This window comes from Neodiprion pinetum, chromosome 1 (assembly GCF_021155775.2).
Source record: "Neodiprion pinetum isolate iyNeoPine1 chromosome 1, iyNeoPine1.2, whole genome shotgun sequence".
NCBI lineage: Eukaryota > Metazoa > Arthropoda > Insecta > Hymenoptera > Diprionidae > Neodiprion > Neodiprion pinetum.
In genome coordinates, this window is record NC_060232.1 from 31,917,828 (window position 1) to 31,934,954 (window position 17,127).

At 34.7% G+C, this 17,127-nt stretch overlaps 4 protein-coding genes across 9 annotated transcripts; 2 read left to right on the plus strand and 2 right to left on the minus strand.

Annotated features, from left to right (window-relative positions):
• The first annotated feature begins 1,238 nt into the window (after positions 1 to 1,238).
• LOC124223639 (bridging integrator 3 homolog) lies at positions 1,239 to 5,603 on the plus strand. Of its 3 annotated transcripts, none has more exons than XM_046635919.1 (6): positions 1,239 to 1,254; positions 1,611 to 1,779; positions 1,861 to 1,968; positions 2,115 to 2,289; positions 2,399 to 2,912; positions 4,416 to 5,603. In XM_046635919.1, exons 2-5 carry the CDS (start codon positions 1,772 to 1,774, stop codon positions 2,906 to 2,908), a joined length of 801 nt encoding a protein of 266 aa, XP_046491875.1. In that variant the 5' UTR covers positions 1,239 to 1,254; positions 1,611 to 1,771; the 3' UTR covers positions 2,909 to 2,912; positions 4,416 to 5,603. The 3 variants fall into 3 exon arrangements, with proteins under 3 accessions (XP_046491875.1, XP_046491839.1, XP_046491924.1); XM_046635883.2 differs by lacking the exon at positions 1,239 to 1,254 and adding an exon at positions 1,314 to 1,515; XM_046635968.2 differs by lacking the exon at positions 1,239 to 1,254 and having other exon boundaries at positions 1,646 to 1,779; positions 4,413 to 5,603.
• LOC124223442 (activating signal cointegrator 1 complex subunit 2) lies at positions 3,325 to 9,197 on the minus strand. Of its 2 annotated transcripts, XM_046635543.2 has the most exons (15): positions 8,984 to 9,197; positions 8,797 to 8,874; positions 8,029 to 8,189; positions 7,514 to 7,898; positions 7,118 to 7,338; positions 6,831 to 7,016; positions 6,580 to 6,735; positions 6,357 to 6,480; positions 6,156 to 6,299; positions 5,951 to 6,073; positions 5,737 to 5,858; positions 4,833 to 5,034; positions 4,386 to 4,593; positions 4,005 to 4,177; positions 3,325 to 3,585 (listed from the first exon to the last, which is right to left on the minus strand). In XM_046635543.2, the coding sequence occupies exons 1-14, from the start codon at positions 9,023 to 9,025 to the stop codon at positions 4,038 to 4,040; spliced, it is 2,292 nt and encodes a 763-aa protein (XP_046491499.1). In that variant the 5' UTR covers positions 9,026 to 9,197; the 3' UTR covers positions 3,325 to 3,585; positions 4,005 to 4,037. The 2 variants fall into 2 exon arrangements, with proteins under 2 accessions (XP_046491499.1, XP_046491417.1); XM_046635461.2 differs by having other exon boundaries at positions 3,325 to 4,177; positions 8,984 to 9,196.
• On the plus strand, positions 9,164 to 12,903 carry LOC124223551 (serine-rich adhesin for platelets). Of its 2 annotated transcripts, XM_046635769.2 has the most exons (3): positions 9,380 to 9,563; positions 9,911 to 10,532; positions 10,655 to 12,903. In XM_046635769.2, exons 1-3 carry the CDS (start codon positions 9,523 to 9,525, stop codon positions 10,946 to 10,948), a joined length of 957 nt encoding a protein of 318 aa, XP_046491725.1. In that variant the 5' UTR covers positions 9,380 to 9,522; the 3' UTR covers positions 10,949 to 12,903. The 2 variants fall into 2 exon arrangements, with proteins under 2 accessions (XP_046491637.1, XP_046491725.1); XM_046635681.2 differs by having other exon boundaries at positions 9,164 to 10,532.
• On the minus strand, positions 10,818 to 17,021 carry Vps11 (vacuolar protein sorting 11). 2 transcript variants are annotated; one of them, XM_046635188.2, is made up of 16 exons: positions 16,861 to 17,021; positions 16,693 to 16,761; positions 16,335 to 16,508; positions 16,019 to 16,215; positions 15,673 to 15,931; positions 15,232 to 15,383; positions 14,911 to 15,144; positions 14,512 to 14,812; positions 14,222 to 14,410; positions 14,022 to 14,144; positions 13,827 to 13,954; positions 13,493 to 13,705; positions 13,211 to 13,383; positions 12,832 to 13,129; positions 12,256 to 12,608; positions 10,818 to 12,132 (listed from the first exon to the last, which is right to left on the minus strand). In XM_046635188.2, exons 1-16 carry the CDS (start codon positions 16,876 to 16,878, stop codon positions 11,726 to 11,728), a joined length of 3,288 nt encoding a protein of 1,095 aa, XP_046491144.1. In that variant the 5' UTR covers positions 16,879 to 17,021; the 3' UTR covers positions 10,818 to 11,725. The 2 variants fall into 2 exon arrangements, with proteins under 2 accessions (XP_046491144.1, XP_046491290.1); XM_046635334.2 differs by lacking the exons at positions 12,832 to 13,129; positions 13,211 to 13,383; positions 13,493 to 13,705.
• Between the last annotated feature and the right edge of the window lie 106 nt (positions 17,022 to 17,127).

The window sequence follows — 17,127 nt, forward strand, 5'->3', positions numbered from 1 at the left end:
CACAAATAAATTTAAAGTAAGAAGCCTGCAGAAGGTTATTCTGTCACTTCTTCACCCTAGTTTGAAAAAGTTAGAAATAACGTTTGGACCAATCAGGAAGCCGCTTAAAGCGTTTATCATATTTTGCCATTTTATCCTTTGATCATAGGCATTAGGCATATTGCGATTATATTGCATATTGCATTCACCTCACAAGGACGCAAAAATTGATGCTTTATGCGAGCTGCACTAAATTCCAAATTATTCGAAGCTGAGAGAAGACGAGTACACAAGTCGTAGAGCCGCGATTTTTATATACATGTAACGGGTATAACATAAATATCTATAAACGAAACTTACTGCAAATTCTCCAGCATTGAAGCACTACGACGACAAGCTCAACATCTGTCATAATTTTCAAATAACTTCATTCCATTGGAATTATAACCGCTTTAGATTTCTTCGTTTTTCACTAATTTTCACTACGTGTAAATTTCGCACGTTTCAACTACACCCAATCACTTCAAATGAAAATATGATCACCGAGAAAGAACGAAAGTGTTGGCGACACATTTTTAGTCTCCATGCATGAACAAGCTACGATTACCGCACTCAGGGCATTTGTGACAGCACGGAGAGAGCTTTAAACGAAAAATACATTTACACTAGTGATCAGTTTTATGTACTGATCATGCATGACATTGGTCAATTGTTTCAAACATAGACGAAAAAAATGCGCACCGATTCACACTCGCGATGTTTATTTGCTTAACGTTGAAAAAACTTATACATAACACCTTGAACTGGATTTCATTTACTGTATACAATCAGCTGATTCATCGATTATTATAATGACTATTGACAACTTCGACAGTTGATCAAAATTTAATTTAAAAACTGACTGTCAAGATAACAAAAGCTCGTCCCTTTCACAAATGTACCGGTACCCGAACCGTGTCGAAGAAACGCTTGTTCCGATTTGCGCGTATCTCTCGATTTTCTGCTGCATATACTGTTACAGATGGCGCAAATGCTAGTATTTAAATGGTACTAAAACCGTTGACTGAAGATTGTTGCTAAACACATTCAGACTCGGGTATTCTTCTAAATAAAGCATAAGGGTCGACTTTATGCATTTACAGTCAACGCATTACGGCACGACGGGACGGGGATAACTACTTAACGTTATTGATAGTTCTCGATAATGAGTTGCAGAATCCGGATACAGGCCTGTGTATTACCCACTCACTATTGGTCACGAAAATTTACCCAGAAGTAACTATCTTTAAATTCTTCCGCTAAGTCAGACCTCGGTTTATCGGTAATGTAGTACACGTAGTTAATAATTATTTAGTAACTAGTTCTCACATATGTCACATGTAGTTTGTTTGCAGATAAAAGCAATAAATAAAAGATAAAAATATATGTTATGTTGTATTTCGTTGATGTATATTTGCAATTTTTACATTTATTGTAAGCGCAAACATGCGTACAGACTAAGTCCGCGGTACAGACGTTCGTGAAGAGCAGTGAAAAGTAAACATCGATTAGATAGGTGTATACATGTAAATATGTGCGTACATATGTGTTAATCAATCTAAATTTATTCAATGCGATTCTATTTTTCCAAGAACGACATTCTACGTAAAGGCGTGATGGAATTCTCAGCCGTCAGTATATTTGTAGTGAACTACATAGCGACATGTGGGTTGTGCCAGTATAGTTATCAGTTGGGATAGAGGGGGGATATTTGGCTGTTGATTATGATAACTGAATTTGCTGTGGATGTAACATGACGTGGTAAGTAACCAAACATTACAATTATTCATTTTCACTTTTGACCTCAGTATTTAAGCTCAAATATGTCACCTTTTGTAACAGGAATCCGTTGAAGAGGAACCACTTGACGCAAAGGCCATCCCCAGCGCCGCCCTTGCTCTCGCATGCAGAAGATAGGGATTTGGATGTCACTGTCCAGAAGCTCATACAGTAAATAACTTTATTTTCTATCGACTGATAGACCATTAATTATTCATGCACATACAGGATATTTATCATAAAGTATTGACCAGCTTCCTTTTCTTTTGATCAATGAAAAATAAAAAACCTTCACCTTAAATTACTGACTTGCACAGTGCCGAGGATACTATTAGGAAGCTGACCAAGGAAATGAAAAAGTATTTAGAGGCGGTTGCTAATCTAGACCGAGCTGATCAGCGACTAAGCATGAACCTGAGTACAAGTGGATTAGCTCACCTCAGTGATGAGTTCCGGAGAATAGTTGAAGACTATCATTCCGTTACTACTCAAGTATGTGATTAAATCATCAAGTTCTTATACCTAATGAAAAACGAGTGAAATATTCACTTTAACCGGAAGATATTAATGATACTAACTTTTATCACTATTAATTTTTCAGGTAGGCAAAACGGTCCAAGAAATGATTCACCTTTGCCAAAAAACTTTTATAGAGCCGCTAAAAAAACTGCGAGACGAATTTGCTCTGATTGCTGCAGCTATTACCAAACGTGAGGAACTTGTCAATAACTGGAAGTACTTGCATAATCGAGTCAGAAAACTACAGGAAAAAAAGGATAGAGCAGCTAGCCATATTGCTAAATTAGAAAGGGAACGTCGGGCAGAAGAGGTGGCTGGAAAAGAATTGAGAACTGTTCATGCTCAGTTACTGGTTGAATTGCCCGCATTTTTAGATAAGAGATTGGAATATATTAAGCCAAGCGTTCATGCCCTGATAATGATTCAATTAGACTATTATGGCAACACGACAAGATTGTTTACACATCTGATGCCTGTTCAAAATTCATCCGATTCTCCTGGGAGCGCTATGATGTCAGAGACAAATTATCAACACTTGATTGCTGGGTACATGAATGAAATACGAGCTCTTACTATTGTCAAAGATAACTGATTGCGTAAGTATATAATCACTTTTCTACTGAGAATTGTTTAAAATGCTTGACAACCGATTACAGTCATGTACTACAATTTCTCAAAGTACAGGTGTATCCGTGAAAAAAATTCTTAGTTTCTTGTCTTAAAGCTTCATATAGACTATATTCAAATAAATAATTTTCTGGTTAGTTACATAATGATGTAACGTAATAATAGAATATTTATTTGCACACTTCTAAAAAAAAATACCGAAAGTATCTCATTGCACTGAAAGCCCTGTGTTCAAGATCCTGAAATCCGATGGTACTGTTGATGGAGTTGATGATTATGTGGTCTGTAAACAGGCATTATATATTACGATCTCAAATCGAAATGATCGAAACATATTCAACACCCGTGTATTCAGATAACTTTTAATTGAAATAATTGAGCTCATGTGTGCAAGGAATTTTATTTTTTTGCAAGATTCATTAGTCAACTTTAAGTGCATATCACGAGATATATGATGTACAATACATATACATGTGCTTTCTTGTGAGCATCTACGTTCCAGTCGTCAATACTTTTGTTAATAGATACAAAACATGTCTGCATATTGTTGAATTTATACTTTTCATTCCCACCTCTAAATAGGATAGACGAATCCATTGACGTGTGCCGAAATTATGTCTCCCTGTAATGATTGATCGCCACCTGCCTCAAAACCATTATTTTATTTTGACAAACTATTCTTATATAACAGCAACAGGTGTATCTATACTACCATTATTATCCATTTCAATGAATAGCTGCTACTTTGCACTGTCAGTATTATTATTTGTACAATTCATCAAGTAATAATATCATCTTGATTATTTTGAGAAAATCGAAAGTGAACTTTTGCATTTTCTATTTTGTAATAACTTTATCCAACAGGCCAGTATGAAGTATTTCATCAATTTTGGTGTGTTGCTTAAAAACTCTGCCAAATAAATCATTGGTCTTGTACACAGCTATGATGTATCGTACTCGGTAGATTCTTGATCAAGTAGATTATTGACAGTAATTTTTTTTCGAAAGTAACCAATTGTCGAGATCACATATATATAACAAAAGTTATGTCTAGAACATACATGCGAGTTGATAATAACTTTTCACCCATCAACCTAAGAGGGAACCATCCCTTGATTTCTTTTCCACTGAGCACCCGTACGACGATTATGATTAGCTCTTGATGATTTGTGCGTATTTTTATTTTCCCTGTTTATGACTACTTTTTTGTCTTGACCTTGGCCCTTTGGCTTGCCTGAAAATTGAAGAAACATGAGTTTTAAAGATCTATTTCTATACCACAAAAATTAGCTTTGGTACAAACATAGCATCATCTCAAACGTGCTATGATACTAGAAATTTTTGAATGCTATTGTGTGAAATATTTAATATTATTTACTGGATTGGAGAAAATTCTCAAGTTTATAATCGATTCAAAGATATTCTTATTATGAGTGGCTCACCAACTACATCCTTTTCTTGTGCCCTAGTAGGTTTCCGGATATGGTCTCCACGTTTAGAGAGCCTTCGTTCTTCTGCTTTAGCACGTAAAACAGCTGGATCTTGCACAAACTGAGTTCTGTCACTATTTGTGCTGGTTTTTGCATTTTGATCCTGCTCATCTTCGTCATCATCTGAAGGACCTTCATATTTACTTCGTGTTTGAAGCACCTGTAACAAATATATCAACATATCTAAATAATTTTTTTGTTTCCGATTCAACTCACTACTAAATTGCAATTATAATTATCATTAGCAAGGTCTGATATCAAATCATAGAAAGCAACCATGAATCATTTTTCTGTCTGTTTCAATCATTCAATTTGTATCAATACTTGTTTGCATATGGCTGAATTTGGTTCGGAAATGGAAAAAAAAATTCTACATTGTTACTTGATGTCGAAACTAACCCTTGGAACTGTAAATGGTCGGGCATCCATTTCAGTTGCTTCATCACGAGCACTTAAGCCAACGTCTTGACTTTCATATGTGTCGTCGTACTCATCTTCATAATCGTCTGTGATCAAGCTATATTTTGAGTACACACTGTGCAGTTCTTCCTTATAAGATTTGTCATTAAGCAGCTCATTTAGATTCTTGTGCTTGTCTTTTCTGTAAGTACATGTAAAAAATATATATAAACAAGTGTTGATATTTCCTGATTTTCTTTCATATCAATCGTGAAATGAATTCTATTATTATTTACTTTGAATACCTAATATATACTTTTTGAATGAGATATAAATATTTTGTTAGTTGTATTTCCAATTATAAACAGATGTTATATTTTTCATTCCATTTATATTACTATATTTTATGTTAGAAAAGCATATAATGCCTAGAGTTTTGTTTATTATATATTTTTTTCCAGATTATGTTCACATTCAAACTAAATCTATTTCAGAATTTTTATTTTAAATCCGATAATCATGTAATGACTTGAAAAATGTAGTGTAGGTTTTGATGGCTCTGACATATACCTTTGTGTCTGATGCCAAGGCCATCATTCAGCTTTAAATTCAAATTCATTTGTTAGAAGATATTTAATCTTCGACCAATATTGCTGAATATTATATTTATTGTATATAAACTGTAGTACTGAAAACGTACTATTTATTCTTGTAGATATGTATGTTAATATTATGCATTGATACCTTGCGATTTGTAAATATATTGAATTTGCATTTCTATGAAACGTTTCAATTTCATTTCTATATATCCCAAAAAAACAACAAAGTAATGAAACTGGCTTATACAGCAGATGCTAAAAAATACTTTGGCCAGATGTTATATAAATCAATCAAAATGCCTCACCTTTTGCCTTTGTGTACTTTCGATGCATCAATGTGGTCCCTTGTCATGACATCAAATTCGTCATTGTCAAATACGTTTAGTCTCTCCATACCTGTGGCCAGATCGACTGCAACTGATGCCTCCTGTATTGAGGATAAGACATACCAAATTTAAAATTAACGGAAATGTTAAGTACCAACAAAATCTTTAAAGATCTTATTGAAGTATCAAATACCATAGGATCAGGCGGGATGTACGGTAGCGTTGGATCCAATTCCTTGATATCAGATGGTAGGGAGTCCTCTAAGACAGCGTTTACCACAGATTCACTATCATTATTATAGTGCCTCAAACATTTCTGCAAGTGCATAACGTGATTATTATTCGCATCTCAATGTTACAGTTTTAGTGACTGTACATTTTCAATAAAAAATATTTACCTCAATATAACCTTCGCCCAAGTGAGGTAGAATGTCTTTCACTTTGGTAATAAGAGAGGCTAGCTCCACAGTGGTTTCACTAGTATTTAATGTTTCCTCAGGCTGACTTTGACTTGTTGAAGGCATATTGTTGAAGGCATTTTCCTGTACAGAAAGTTCCATGACTAACAACTGAAAACTAGTAAGCAGTTTCCTACTTACAAAATTATTTTCCAGACGAACACTCGGTTTTGATTTCGATTTATCAGCGATCCGTGTTATTTGACTTGTATCACTTAGCGATGCATACAAAGACTGCAGGATAAAATCACACTTCATCGCATCACTGATGGTACATAACTAAATAGTTAAGGAATGTATAGTACAAAATTATTTCACGATTAAAATACTAATTTTTTCAAATTGTTAGTAATCAAAGGGATACACTTCAGGGCAAATATGTGCCAAGACGTCTAGATCCACGTCAATTGGATACATCTGGTGGTAATCGTTTATGAATTCTTTCTCTGCTAATGCATCTAGTAAAACACCAAGATATCTATCCACATGCTCCTTTATCTCTACTTCAGTCAATTCATTCCTGTAATATATCAACGATTTCAACAACCAATTATCATAGTATTAAATATGTGTTAATTGCATTGCATTCCTAAATATTATTGCTGGATCACTTACGTTTTCTCCAGTATATCATTTATTGAGATGAATATTATAGATCTATATAGTTTTAGCATTTCCACCCTTGTAACATCTAATCGATGTTCAATTTCAAAGTATTTTTCCATGGTTTCTTCACTATATGCTAACTGTTCAAGCCTTTTATACATTTCTGGCACAATATTTTCATAGACCATGATTATCCTGAAAAATTAATTAATGAGTGATCATGTTTTCCCTGTAGCACAAACATTTTCGAAAAAATGAATTATGATTGAAAACTTAAACTGTTGATGATTTTCTACCTGTTCATAAAGTCTCTTTTATGAAAAATTCTAGCGCCAGCTGGGTAGATTTCTAGGACAATAGCAAGACTTGACGACACATCTAAGAGGTGTATAACATGGTCTTCTAGGATGCTTAATGTAATATCTCCACTAGCACCACCCCTTTCGCACAATGAGACAACTTCTCCAGAGAAGGGAACAGGACAGTCTTCAAACCTTTGCTCTATTCCTCGAAAAACCTGTTCAAAAACGCGATGCTTACATGCAACTGACTAGTGAACATGTATTGTGACTATTTTTGTATATGCACTGTATATGTTATAGATGCAGAAAAGTTGAGAAATACCATCAAATTTCTAGTGGTAAAAGAAATTATTTGGTTTTTGCTGTTGAATACATCATTGTGTTTAATACCTGGATCAGAAATGGAATAGATTTTTCCAAATCATCTTCGTAGAGTGGTTGAATTTTGAACAGTGTATGTATAACATTTTCGACAGTCTTCCTGTTTTCTCTTCCATAGAGTTGACAGAGATCCCATATTATAGCGATGGTAAATATGTAGTTGTCATAAAGCAATTTACCCTGAACAACTGGATCCATGTAGTTCTCAGAGTTTTCTCGGTTTGTTACTAGCCGAACAAATGTTAATAATACCAACTGCTGTAGTAGATTTACAGCATCCTTCATTTCAGGGACATCGGGAAAGTTTTCAAGAGCATAAAACGGCGGACTCTCTTGAAGAACAGATACTAAAATGTTCGTTATAAATGGCTCATAAATAATATGAGACCAAAACCTAAAGGGCAAATGAAATTGCTTTGTGATAATATCTAACAATAATTACGCAAACACGTGTGACATTACAAACACATTTATCAAACACATCAAATATTATGCACATACAGTAGGGTGCATGAAATACTTACTTATGGTGGGGAAGACACAAGAGCCATTTCAAATCTTGTATTATATGATTGACAAGCTCTAGCCATTCTTCTTTTGCTCCCATAATTTCAATTCCATCGCCTGTGTAAATTTCTGGCATTACATAATAAAGGTAGTAACGTTTTTCCACCCAGTTTTCGCTCTGTAAAATTTAAAATAGAATAGATATGGTTAACTGTTTATTATGTCTCAAAATGATGATCCTGAAACATAGTGGTAGCAGGTAAAATATTATGAATACAGTAATGATAAAAAAAATTTTGGATAAACCCAAAAATTAATTAAATCGTACGTACTTAGATAATTTCCAATGAGTTGCAATTATTATTGAGTAACGATATTTTTGAATTTTCGACTTAATGCACTATAACATTTTTACGTCCAACATGCGGTGAATGAGCAAGTGAGTAAATAATTAATGGAAATCAATCACACAAAATGAATCCCTTCAATCCCAAGATTCACAATATGTTACTATAAAAAAAAATAGAAATCACTTCACTTTAGCAAAAGTAAAAGTTAACAAGGACTTATGAGAAATTGAAGATTAAACAGAACCACATTGTGACAATGTTTCAATTTGTAAAATTGTAGAAGAATTAGAATGAGTGTAAAAAATATTGCGCAACGAATTGTAATTCATAAACCCTAATGAATTGGAATAGAGAATATGGTAAAGACCCATCGGTTAGTGACGCATATCAGAGATTAAATATTGTCTGGCACAAAGCAAATGAAAGAAAACTTACCAGAGCTGCTACCTCCCGAGTGATGCCATCGTTGGTTATCTTGAATTTTAATTCTTCTAGGGGCTTCAACTCGGGATTCTATGAGAAGAACAGGCATTCTATGACAACTTGAATCGTAGTCTAACCTCTAACATAATATACACGCATTTTGACAGGTAAATAGTCGTTATAAACGGCATTTGCTTACCTGAAAGCAATCCATGGCTTTACTTGCAACATTATCCGACATAAATACTGATATGCTATTGCTAACTCTAATGTTTTCATACGTAAACCCACTCAGCTACTTAATTCACGAATTCCCCTCAAGCCCGCAGGATTCATTGATGCATTCACGTGTAGCTCCCCCAAGTCGCGAATTTCTACCGCAAGGCTGCGTCGCACCAGCTGATTTTTGACAGATGCTTATGTAGCTTCTGTAACAAGGTTATGAACTTGTATACATTTTTTGTGAGCGTCAGAATAGACCGTTTATTTTAAATCATCAGTTTATCTTTTGCATAACATAATTAGGTGTGAAATAGTTTTATCGATTAAATATGTCTCATGGGCAAAAATTGATGGAAAGGCCGAAAGTTCGATTTTGTCAAACTTCAGTGAATTCGTCTTCAAATTCTGAAATATGTACAGAAAATCCCGATCAAGCAATTCCACAATCACAGCCTGGTAAACCTCAAGTGAAAAGCGTCATCAGCTTGAAAGACCCTTTCAAAGTAACATATAAGAATGGAAATATTTTATGCTTGTCAAAGGGAAATATTGAAAATGTGAGTGTAGAACATTCATCTAAATCGACCTGCAACCCTCAGTCATCAACGGATACCGAAACTCAAAGATCATACTCGGCTGGCTCGTGCAATACTAAATTAACAACCTTGAGCAAGCCAGACTCATTTGATATTCAAGGTTTGGCCAAGAGCCAAAAATCAATGTCTTGCACAAATAATCTTGAAAAAGGATATTCGAATACAGTTTCAATCAGTACAGAAGGCTGTGCCACGAATATGCCATTACCTTCTACAAGCATGTTAAAAGACATTACATCAAGTAGAAAAGTAAATATTCATCAAAGTAAATCAGCAAGTTGCTTGATTCCTGAACCCTCTGTTTCCAGCACAGAACTGAAAAATACATCGAAAATAAAGGCTGGAACAATTGCAAAGCCATTGGTCTGCACATCTAGATCTGAGTCTAAATTCGTGACTGCTAAAACTGTGCCTTGTACTGGAAAGAAGGTGGTAAAGAAATCTGGTCCCATATCTGATGAAAATGTAAAGTCGAATAAGAATGTAACTTGCAAAAGTAATGCATCAAAAGTAACTCGTCAAAAAGAAAAAACTCCTAGCAAGTTTGTGCCTTGTTCAAGTCGTACCATAAACATGAAAAAGAGTACCTCCTGTGGATTAAAAATTTCCAAACCTGGTACTAAGATATGGAAAGCTCACTCAAGGAGTAGCCCAGTTAAAAAAACAATACTGCGTGACGTCACTGGGCGAACAACAAATGTTTGTGTTAGTCCAGGTGTCGTTAGGTACTACCCACAACCATTCAAGCCTAACATGGAGAATGAAGTGCCACATATTAGGACAGATATTGTGTCTGGAGAACAATTAGGCAGACCAGAGTATAATTCAATTATGTGTACAATTGAGGAGCTAAAGAAAGCTCAGGCAGAAAAATTTGTCACTGATGTTGACCACTTGCCACTAGTTTACCGGAACTTAGTAAACCAGAAGGTACCTACTTTCCTTTTTGCCATGTTTACAGTGTGTATTTGCTAAGAAATGAAATCGTTTAAAGAAATAATGTCTTTGTAACTCATTTTTAAGTTTCTATTTTCATTTGTTCTTTACTTTAGGTTTCGGCAGCTTTAGATTTTCCTATAGATGAGGCAATTTACAAGAATCTTGTCGACCTTTCTGTCAATGAGAATCAATTGCCATCGAGACTAATTCGCAGCAAAGATCCAGAACCTCGGCATAGAGATATAGTTCCTAAACTATCAGATTTTTTTAAACCAAGCTATTCAGAGGAATACTGTATTGCTGTTCAGATAAGACCCAGCAGCCCAGAGATTTCACGTAATTGGAGTGCATTCACAATAAGTGATAAAATATTTGGATGGAAGCATGACATGGACCAGCACTATTAACAAAATATGGCAATAGATTTATTTTTATTAAACAAGGATTTGCATTTAATTTTCACTGATCTGCTAATATACTTTGGACATACATATAAATCACAGAATATTTACGACATATGTATATTGAATTGAATTAATTTTAGATATTGCTATTACTGTTACGGTAGAATAACGAAGGATAAGCGACAAATGCTGATTTCTCATTTTCAATCAGTATATACAATATCTGATTGAATATAAGGATTTTTAAAAATAATTTGTATAACGTTGTATCAAAGCGTATTAATATTAGCATTCTGGTGTATGTCTTACAATATTTTCTGGAGAACAATATAATCGCGATTTAAAATACCAAAACTAGATGTTTCCTTCAAAGTATTAATCGAGAAATCATGTTCAACAGTATGATTAGAATTAAAATAGCCTTCAAGCTTTGGTATGTTCAAATCCAACCTACAGAAAGCCTTGTTTATGTGTGGGTTTGAATTTAGATCATTATGCTGATTTTTCTGGGAAGAAGATATAGAATAAAAAAACGCCAAAGTTTGGTACAAATTACAGTTTTTAAAATATCCTGTAGTTATTATGCAATAACGTTGTAACAACGCTCTAACCTAACATAGTTAGTAATCATACATAAATTTGAACATTGAACTAGCTTCCTAGCATCAATGTCCACTGGCTATAAAGGAGACAGTCAAGAGTCGCGATACTAAAAAAATTACAGACATATCTTATCTCTATCAAACTGAAATCATTGTGTTGATCATCGAAAATTAGTTTCTAGCTTGCAAATGGATTGAGATTTTTATCATAATCATCATCTTCTTGAAATGGATCGTCTTCTACTGTATTATTATCTTCAGCGAAAGGATTTTTTGATTCGTCATAACCATCTCCTGTAAAAGGATTCAATGGAACAATGGGCGTTTTCGGTGGAATAAAGGTTTTTTGAGCTGGTGACATTTTGGGGGATGAGATATTTAGAATCCGCGCTTCTCTAATTGGGATCGGTGAACCTTTTCGGGAAGATCGAGGCGTTGACGTTCCACTAGTTGGTCCTGACAAACTTGTGTCGAAAGATGACGAGTAGATGTCAGGTTTAGCAAGAACTCTTAATCTTCCTTCAGGTATTGGTATCACAACGTTTGATGGTGTATCACTGCCGACGTATCTTGGTTCTAACGTAACTGTAACGGCATCTCAGTCATTAAGCTATATAGATCGCTAATAATTTATATCTTTTTACACTAGATTCAACATAATTACCATGTTAAAAGTGAATCGCAAGCAGCGAAGTAGACTGAACTTACCAAGATTTGTATTTCTTCCTTCTCCCAGTCTGAGCTTTGCTTCAGCTCCTGCACCATATGCATAATAGTTTGGTTTAGGCTCCTGAAACTTAGGCTTTGGTTCTTGAAACTTTGATGATGGTAATGCCTGTGGTTTATCAGCGTCAGTGATGACTGTTAATTTTTTAAATACGCCCCGACCAAAATAATCAGCAACAAGAGAGAATGGATCTTCAGCTCGATCCAATAGACTATGAAATGTTTCATGAAGGTCTCTTGATTGTTCTTGCGCTTTGATGATATCTAATAACTTCTTATTGTTCGGGAGGCAAGCTGGACATTCATTTTCGTTTTCAGAAAAGCTTTGAAAGCAGCTGAAAAACAAGGAAACGCAGTATATTTGATAAACTCCTTTAGTAGAGTAAACACATAAACATTATATATTGGACACCAATATTTATCAAGTATATAGTGACACTAAATTTGATTTCTAGAGTGCATCAAATTTCCCATATATTTCAAGGACTTAATCAAAATTTTCTTGAAATATTTGAAATCATGTATGAGTCGAAAACTGAAAAAATAAAGTTGATTTACTGTTGGTGGTAGGAATGTTGACACATAAAGTGAACCGAAGGAAGTTCTAGCTGGTCATGACACGCACTGCAGCGTGACCCTTGAAAAATGATTGTGTTATTTTTGATAGATTCTATTTGCTCTCTTAATTTCTGTGTATCTGCTTGATATTTTTTCGTTAGGTCTGTGTCGGCCTGCGTCTGTTCATTTTCAGTGCGCAGTACATTATTCAAATAATTTCGTACATCACCCAGTGTACAGGACATTGATGTTGATAACGCATCCACCACCATCAATGGTGACAAAAGTTTTTCTTTTGCTACAAAAATATATTTAAAATCTTAGAACATGCCTTCACGGATACTATATGAATTCTTAAAAATTGGTAATTATGCTTTACCAATATATGTTAGAATGTCAGCTAAAAGTTTCGATGATGCGTTTTTGTTCCTAGCTACACTCCACAAAGCCTGAACCCACAAATTAGGGTCTTGATGACCAAATCGTTTACAGGTTGCCAAAATTTGTTCATTATCGCCTTCACGTAAATGGTACTGCAGAATCTCTTGGTACCTGTCATTTGAAAATTGAAAGTAAAAAATAACACAGATGGTTTCGCCGTGGGAAAATGTATTCAGAGAAAAGAAAAAAACAAATCCATTGAAGTAATTGTGTGACTTACAATTTTCTTTCTTCATACAGAAAGAGTATACCTCGTCGAAAGTTGTGCTGTTGGCAGAGTATTAATATCTGATCTTTATCATAACTAGCTTCCGAACTTTGTAACAATCTGACAACTTTTTGTTCATACTGGAGTTTTGCTACCTCACTACCTAAGGCTGACCACACGTGTAGATAATGTTCTACTAAGGTATTATACACTAACGTGCTCCATCTGCAATATAACAAAAAATCATGCTTTTCACATTACGTGCTATATGTAATTGCATATATTCGATTTATGAGAAAATATTCAAAATCAATATGACATGATTATATTAAAATTTTATACCTACTTGCTTTCACATTTTACTAGATGCTCTAAAAATTCAACCAGACGTTCAGAATTGCCAAGGAACAAATGTATGAATTCTTCTGGATTAGCTTTTTCGATGCTCTGTTCGACAGATCCATCCAACGTGGCCTAAACAAACAATTCTTCATAAAAAAATAATTCGACCTCTTGTCAAACAGTAAAATCAAACTCATACCTGGTCAACAAGAGGTTTATTTGCAGGTCTATAATTAGTACACAATCTTTTTAAAAATTGTGTCGCCTCATTTGGTACATGTTCAATTAATACGCTTCCGTATTTTTTCATATTTGACTCAGCCTGAAATTATAATGCAAAATTGAGCATGGCAAGAACCAGTGTATAATAGGTAATTGATGAGAATGCTAAGCATTCACCTCTTCGAAATCTAAAGTTGCAATGTATTCCAGAGCCCCTTTATATTCAGCTTTATCTTCTATTTGAATTCGCAAATACCATTCGTGTTTGCCATGTTTTGTAGCCAAGAGTAATGCATCTTCTGATGATGCCTGGCGACACACTTTTATGGCTATTTCGACATCGAAATCCACTTCGCGGTCCTTGGTCTAAAATGTTTTGAACAATGTAAATTATCAATTTAAAAGGTATTTGTGAGAGAATTATAACTTATATACCAAGATTACGAATTCATTGATTTCTTACGTACCATGATAAATTCTTTTAATTTCTCAGTATGGTTCAATTTTGTATAACAGTTTAACAATAAAGTAGTGTGGTCCCCAGTAGCTTGACCTTGTTTATGCAGTGCTTGAAGGTACGTCGTTAAATTGTCAATGTGTTGCGAATCCAAGAATTTTCGTATCACATAAGACGGTTCAAGCTTTCCAATCGTTTTTATATATTGTTCTATGGCCCCGTTATGATCACCTTTCGAATACAGATGGTCTCCGTACTGGCGGAATATATCTACAAGTCCCTCCGCATCATATTGTTGACTTTTTGCTATTCTATAAAGTAACGTACGTGGCGTTATGCAAGATTTTTTGAAATTGAAGGAATCATTACTGAAAATATTATTAGTGCTGAAAAAAAAACAATACTTTACCGTATTGAAACATCGTAAAGATTTTTTTTGAATAATAATGTCAGCTTTGATTGTAAATCCTTTTCATCTAAGTGATACAGCTTACTATTGCCGCTCAAAATGAAGAAGCCACCCCACTCTGATAAGACAGCTTGGACTGACAACATTGGTGCAGAAAATACAATAACTTTGTTCTGAATATCAAGAACCGTGATCGTGTGCTTATCTGCACCTGGAGGTATAGGTTCTATAGTACTGAAAATATTGGCAAGAGCAATTATTTTTCATCATGGCGAAGAAAACGCTTGGATCTACGAAGTATCAACAAATTGTTGATCATACTTAGGTTTTGCACAAATAGTTGTTGTTCTGGGAACATTGGCAGCCTCCTTGGCTATTATCACTAGATAACTTCGAAACCATTCCAGCATGATTTTTTGTCCATCCACTGCATAACATGGACCTCTTCCATCTGGTGTGTAACAGTACACAGCCTGAATAAAAGTAATTCAAGATCCTTACTAGGTATGATATCCAAAATCATTTTTACTTTTTAATTTCACTTTCATGTCCGTAAAGATGGCCAGGATTTTAACAAATGGTTTGCAATTTTTAAGCTAATGAATTTGAAACTATAAAAGCTGAAGTAAAGCAAAACATATATTTATAACAGTAATCTAGTAATGTCGAATTACTCATGCAGTTACTACAGCTAAAAAGGATTGTTGTCTTAATACTTATGACTACACAGCAAAATGATTTAGATTTTTATAGAGATCTTACATCATTGCGCCCGATCATGAAGTGACTGCCTTGGGTTGAGTCAGCCAAAACGCTGCACTTCCTTGAGCACCCCATATTATCTAAACTAGTTTTATACTCTTTATCCTTGACAGTGATATTATACAGGAATACACTAGTGGTTGTTGCAACAAACATATGAGTTTGCTTGCCTGTCGATCGTATTGCAAGTCCAGTTACAGGTGTATTACTGTCCTTCAGTATTCGTATTTTATTTTTCCTTTCCCGTGTCAGGTCACCTCTATAAATTGAATATTATGACTGTGTAACAATAATTTTAAATTAACCAGAGGTTGTTCCAGAGATTAAAATCTAAAATTAATGTGACCTGTAGAGCATAATGGATCCATCGCCGAAACCAACAGCCATCAAAGTAAGCCCGCTATGAACACACAATGCACTAGCTGGAACTGCACGGTACCCAGGAACGGCTCTGCTGATTCTAACACAAGTTGGATTACCGTGTTTGTCCAGCTTGGCTAGATTCCAAACTTTTATTGTCGGATTACAACCAGGCTCATCTTCCTAAACAAAAAAATTTACATTTCCTTAGGTCATATTTTAAGGGAAAGAGATAAGTACGTGTATAGCAATGATGGATTATCCTGACTAAAAAGCATTTAATTACTGTAAATGACACTTACACCAATTGTAAATAAGAAGGTAGAATGTTGTACTTGTTGGGCTAAGGTCAACGTTATTTCGTAGGCACGAAATGTTGTGATCACATATTTTCTGTTCACCAAGTGCACGTTACCTGTGTTATCACCAAAGACAAGGTCTCCATTTCCACTGGTTGCTGCTGTGACTTGAGCTTCCTGGAGAACAGAAAGTATATAAACTGTTTCATATATAACCATATATCACGTGCAGGTTAAAAGAGGTTCTTGTGAAACAAACTTATCACAGAGAGACAAATAGAAACGTCGCATCCTAAACATTCTACCATTTATCTCATGTCACTGCAGACATAATTTTTCAAGAGACAAAAAATAAGTTTACCCCAAGAGCTTCAGATATTTTGCCACTGTCCACTTCCTTCTTCAAATCGAAGAAGTTGAACCGCCTCCACTAAAAACATATTCTGATTAAATAAAGAATCAAATGTGAGGTTAGAATCATTATCAAAGGATTAAATATTTTGGGTACTAAAATTAAAAGAAATATCACCTCCAGGAACGCCATCATAAATATAATAATTATTACGCTGACATTGACACTTTCACGCCTGTTAAAATTTCATAAGAACCAACATTTTTTCCAATATTTGACAGCTCGCTGACACAGTGTTCCAAAGCAACCCACCCCCATGATCTAACCAACACTAACACCCAGACTCAAGGTCTACCAGCTTAGCACATGCGCGATATATACGTTATATGTACACATATTTATATATGATGCAATTCGAAAATTACAATACAAAAATCTACAGCC

Bases quoted from the DNA above. Each gene is read 5' to 3' on its own strand.
- LOC124223551 (XM_046635681.2), top strand. From the start codon at position 9,336: ATGTCTCATGGGCAAAAATTGATGGAAAGGCCGAAAGTTCGATTTTGT. The intron at 10,533-10,654 runs GTACCTACTTTC...TCTTTACTTTAG, and splicing joins GGAACTTAGTAAACCAGAAG to GTTTCGGCAGCTTTAGATTT.
- LOC124223639 (XM_046635919.1), top strand. The intron at 1,969-2,114 runs GTAAATAACTTT...TGACTTGCACAG, and splicing joins ACTGTCCAGAAGCTCATACA to TGCCGAGGATACTATTAGGA. The intron at 2,290-2,398 runs GTATGTGATTAA...TTAATTTTTCAG, and splicing joins ATCATTCCGTTACTACTCAA to GTAGGCAAAACGGTCCAAGA.
- LOC124223442 (XM_046635543.2), bottom strand. From the start codon at position 9,025: ATGTCGGATAATGTTGCAAGTAAAGCCATGGATTGCTTTCAG. The intron at 7,899-8,028 runs GTAAGTATTTCA...TTTGCCCTTTAG, and splicing joins TTGTGTCTTCCCCACCATAA to GTTTTGGTCTCATATTATTT. The intron at 4,594-4,832 runs GTTAGTTTCGAC...TATTTGTTACAG, and splicing joins GACCATTTACAGTTCCAAGG to GTGCTTCAAACACGAAGTAA.
- Vps11 (XM_046635188.2), bottom strand. The intron at 13,955-14,021 runs GTATGAGTTTGA...TTGTTTGTTTAG, and splicing joins ATAAACCTCTTGTTGACCAG to GCCACGTTGGATGGATCTGT. The intron at 12,133-12,255 runs GTAAGTTCAGTC...ATGCCGTTACAG, and splicing joins AGGAAGAAATACAAATCTTG to TTACGTTAGAACCAAGATAC.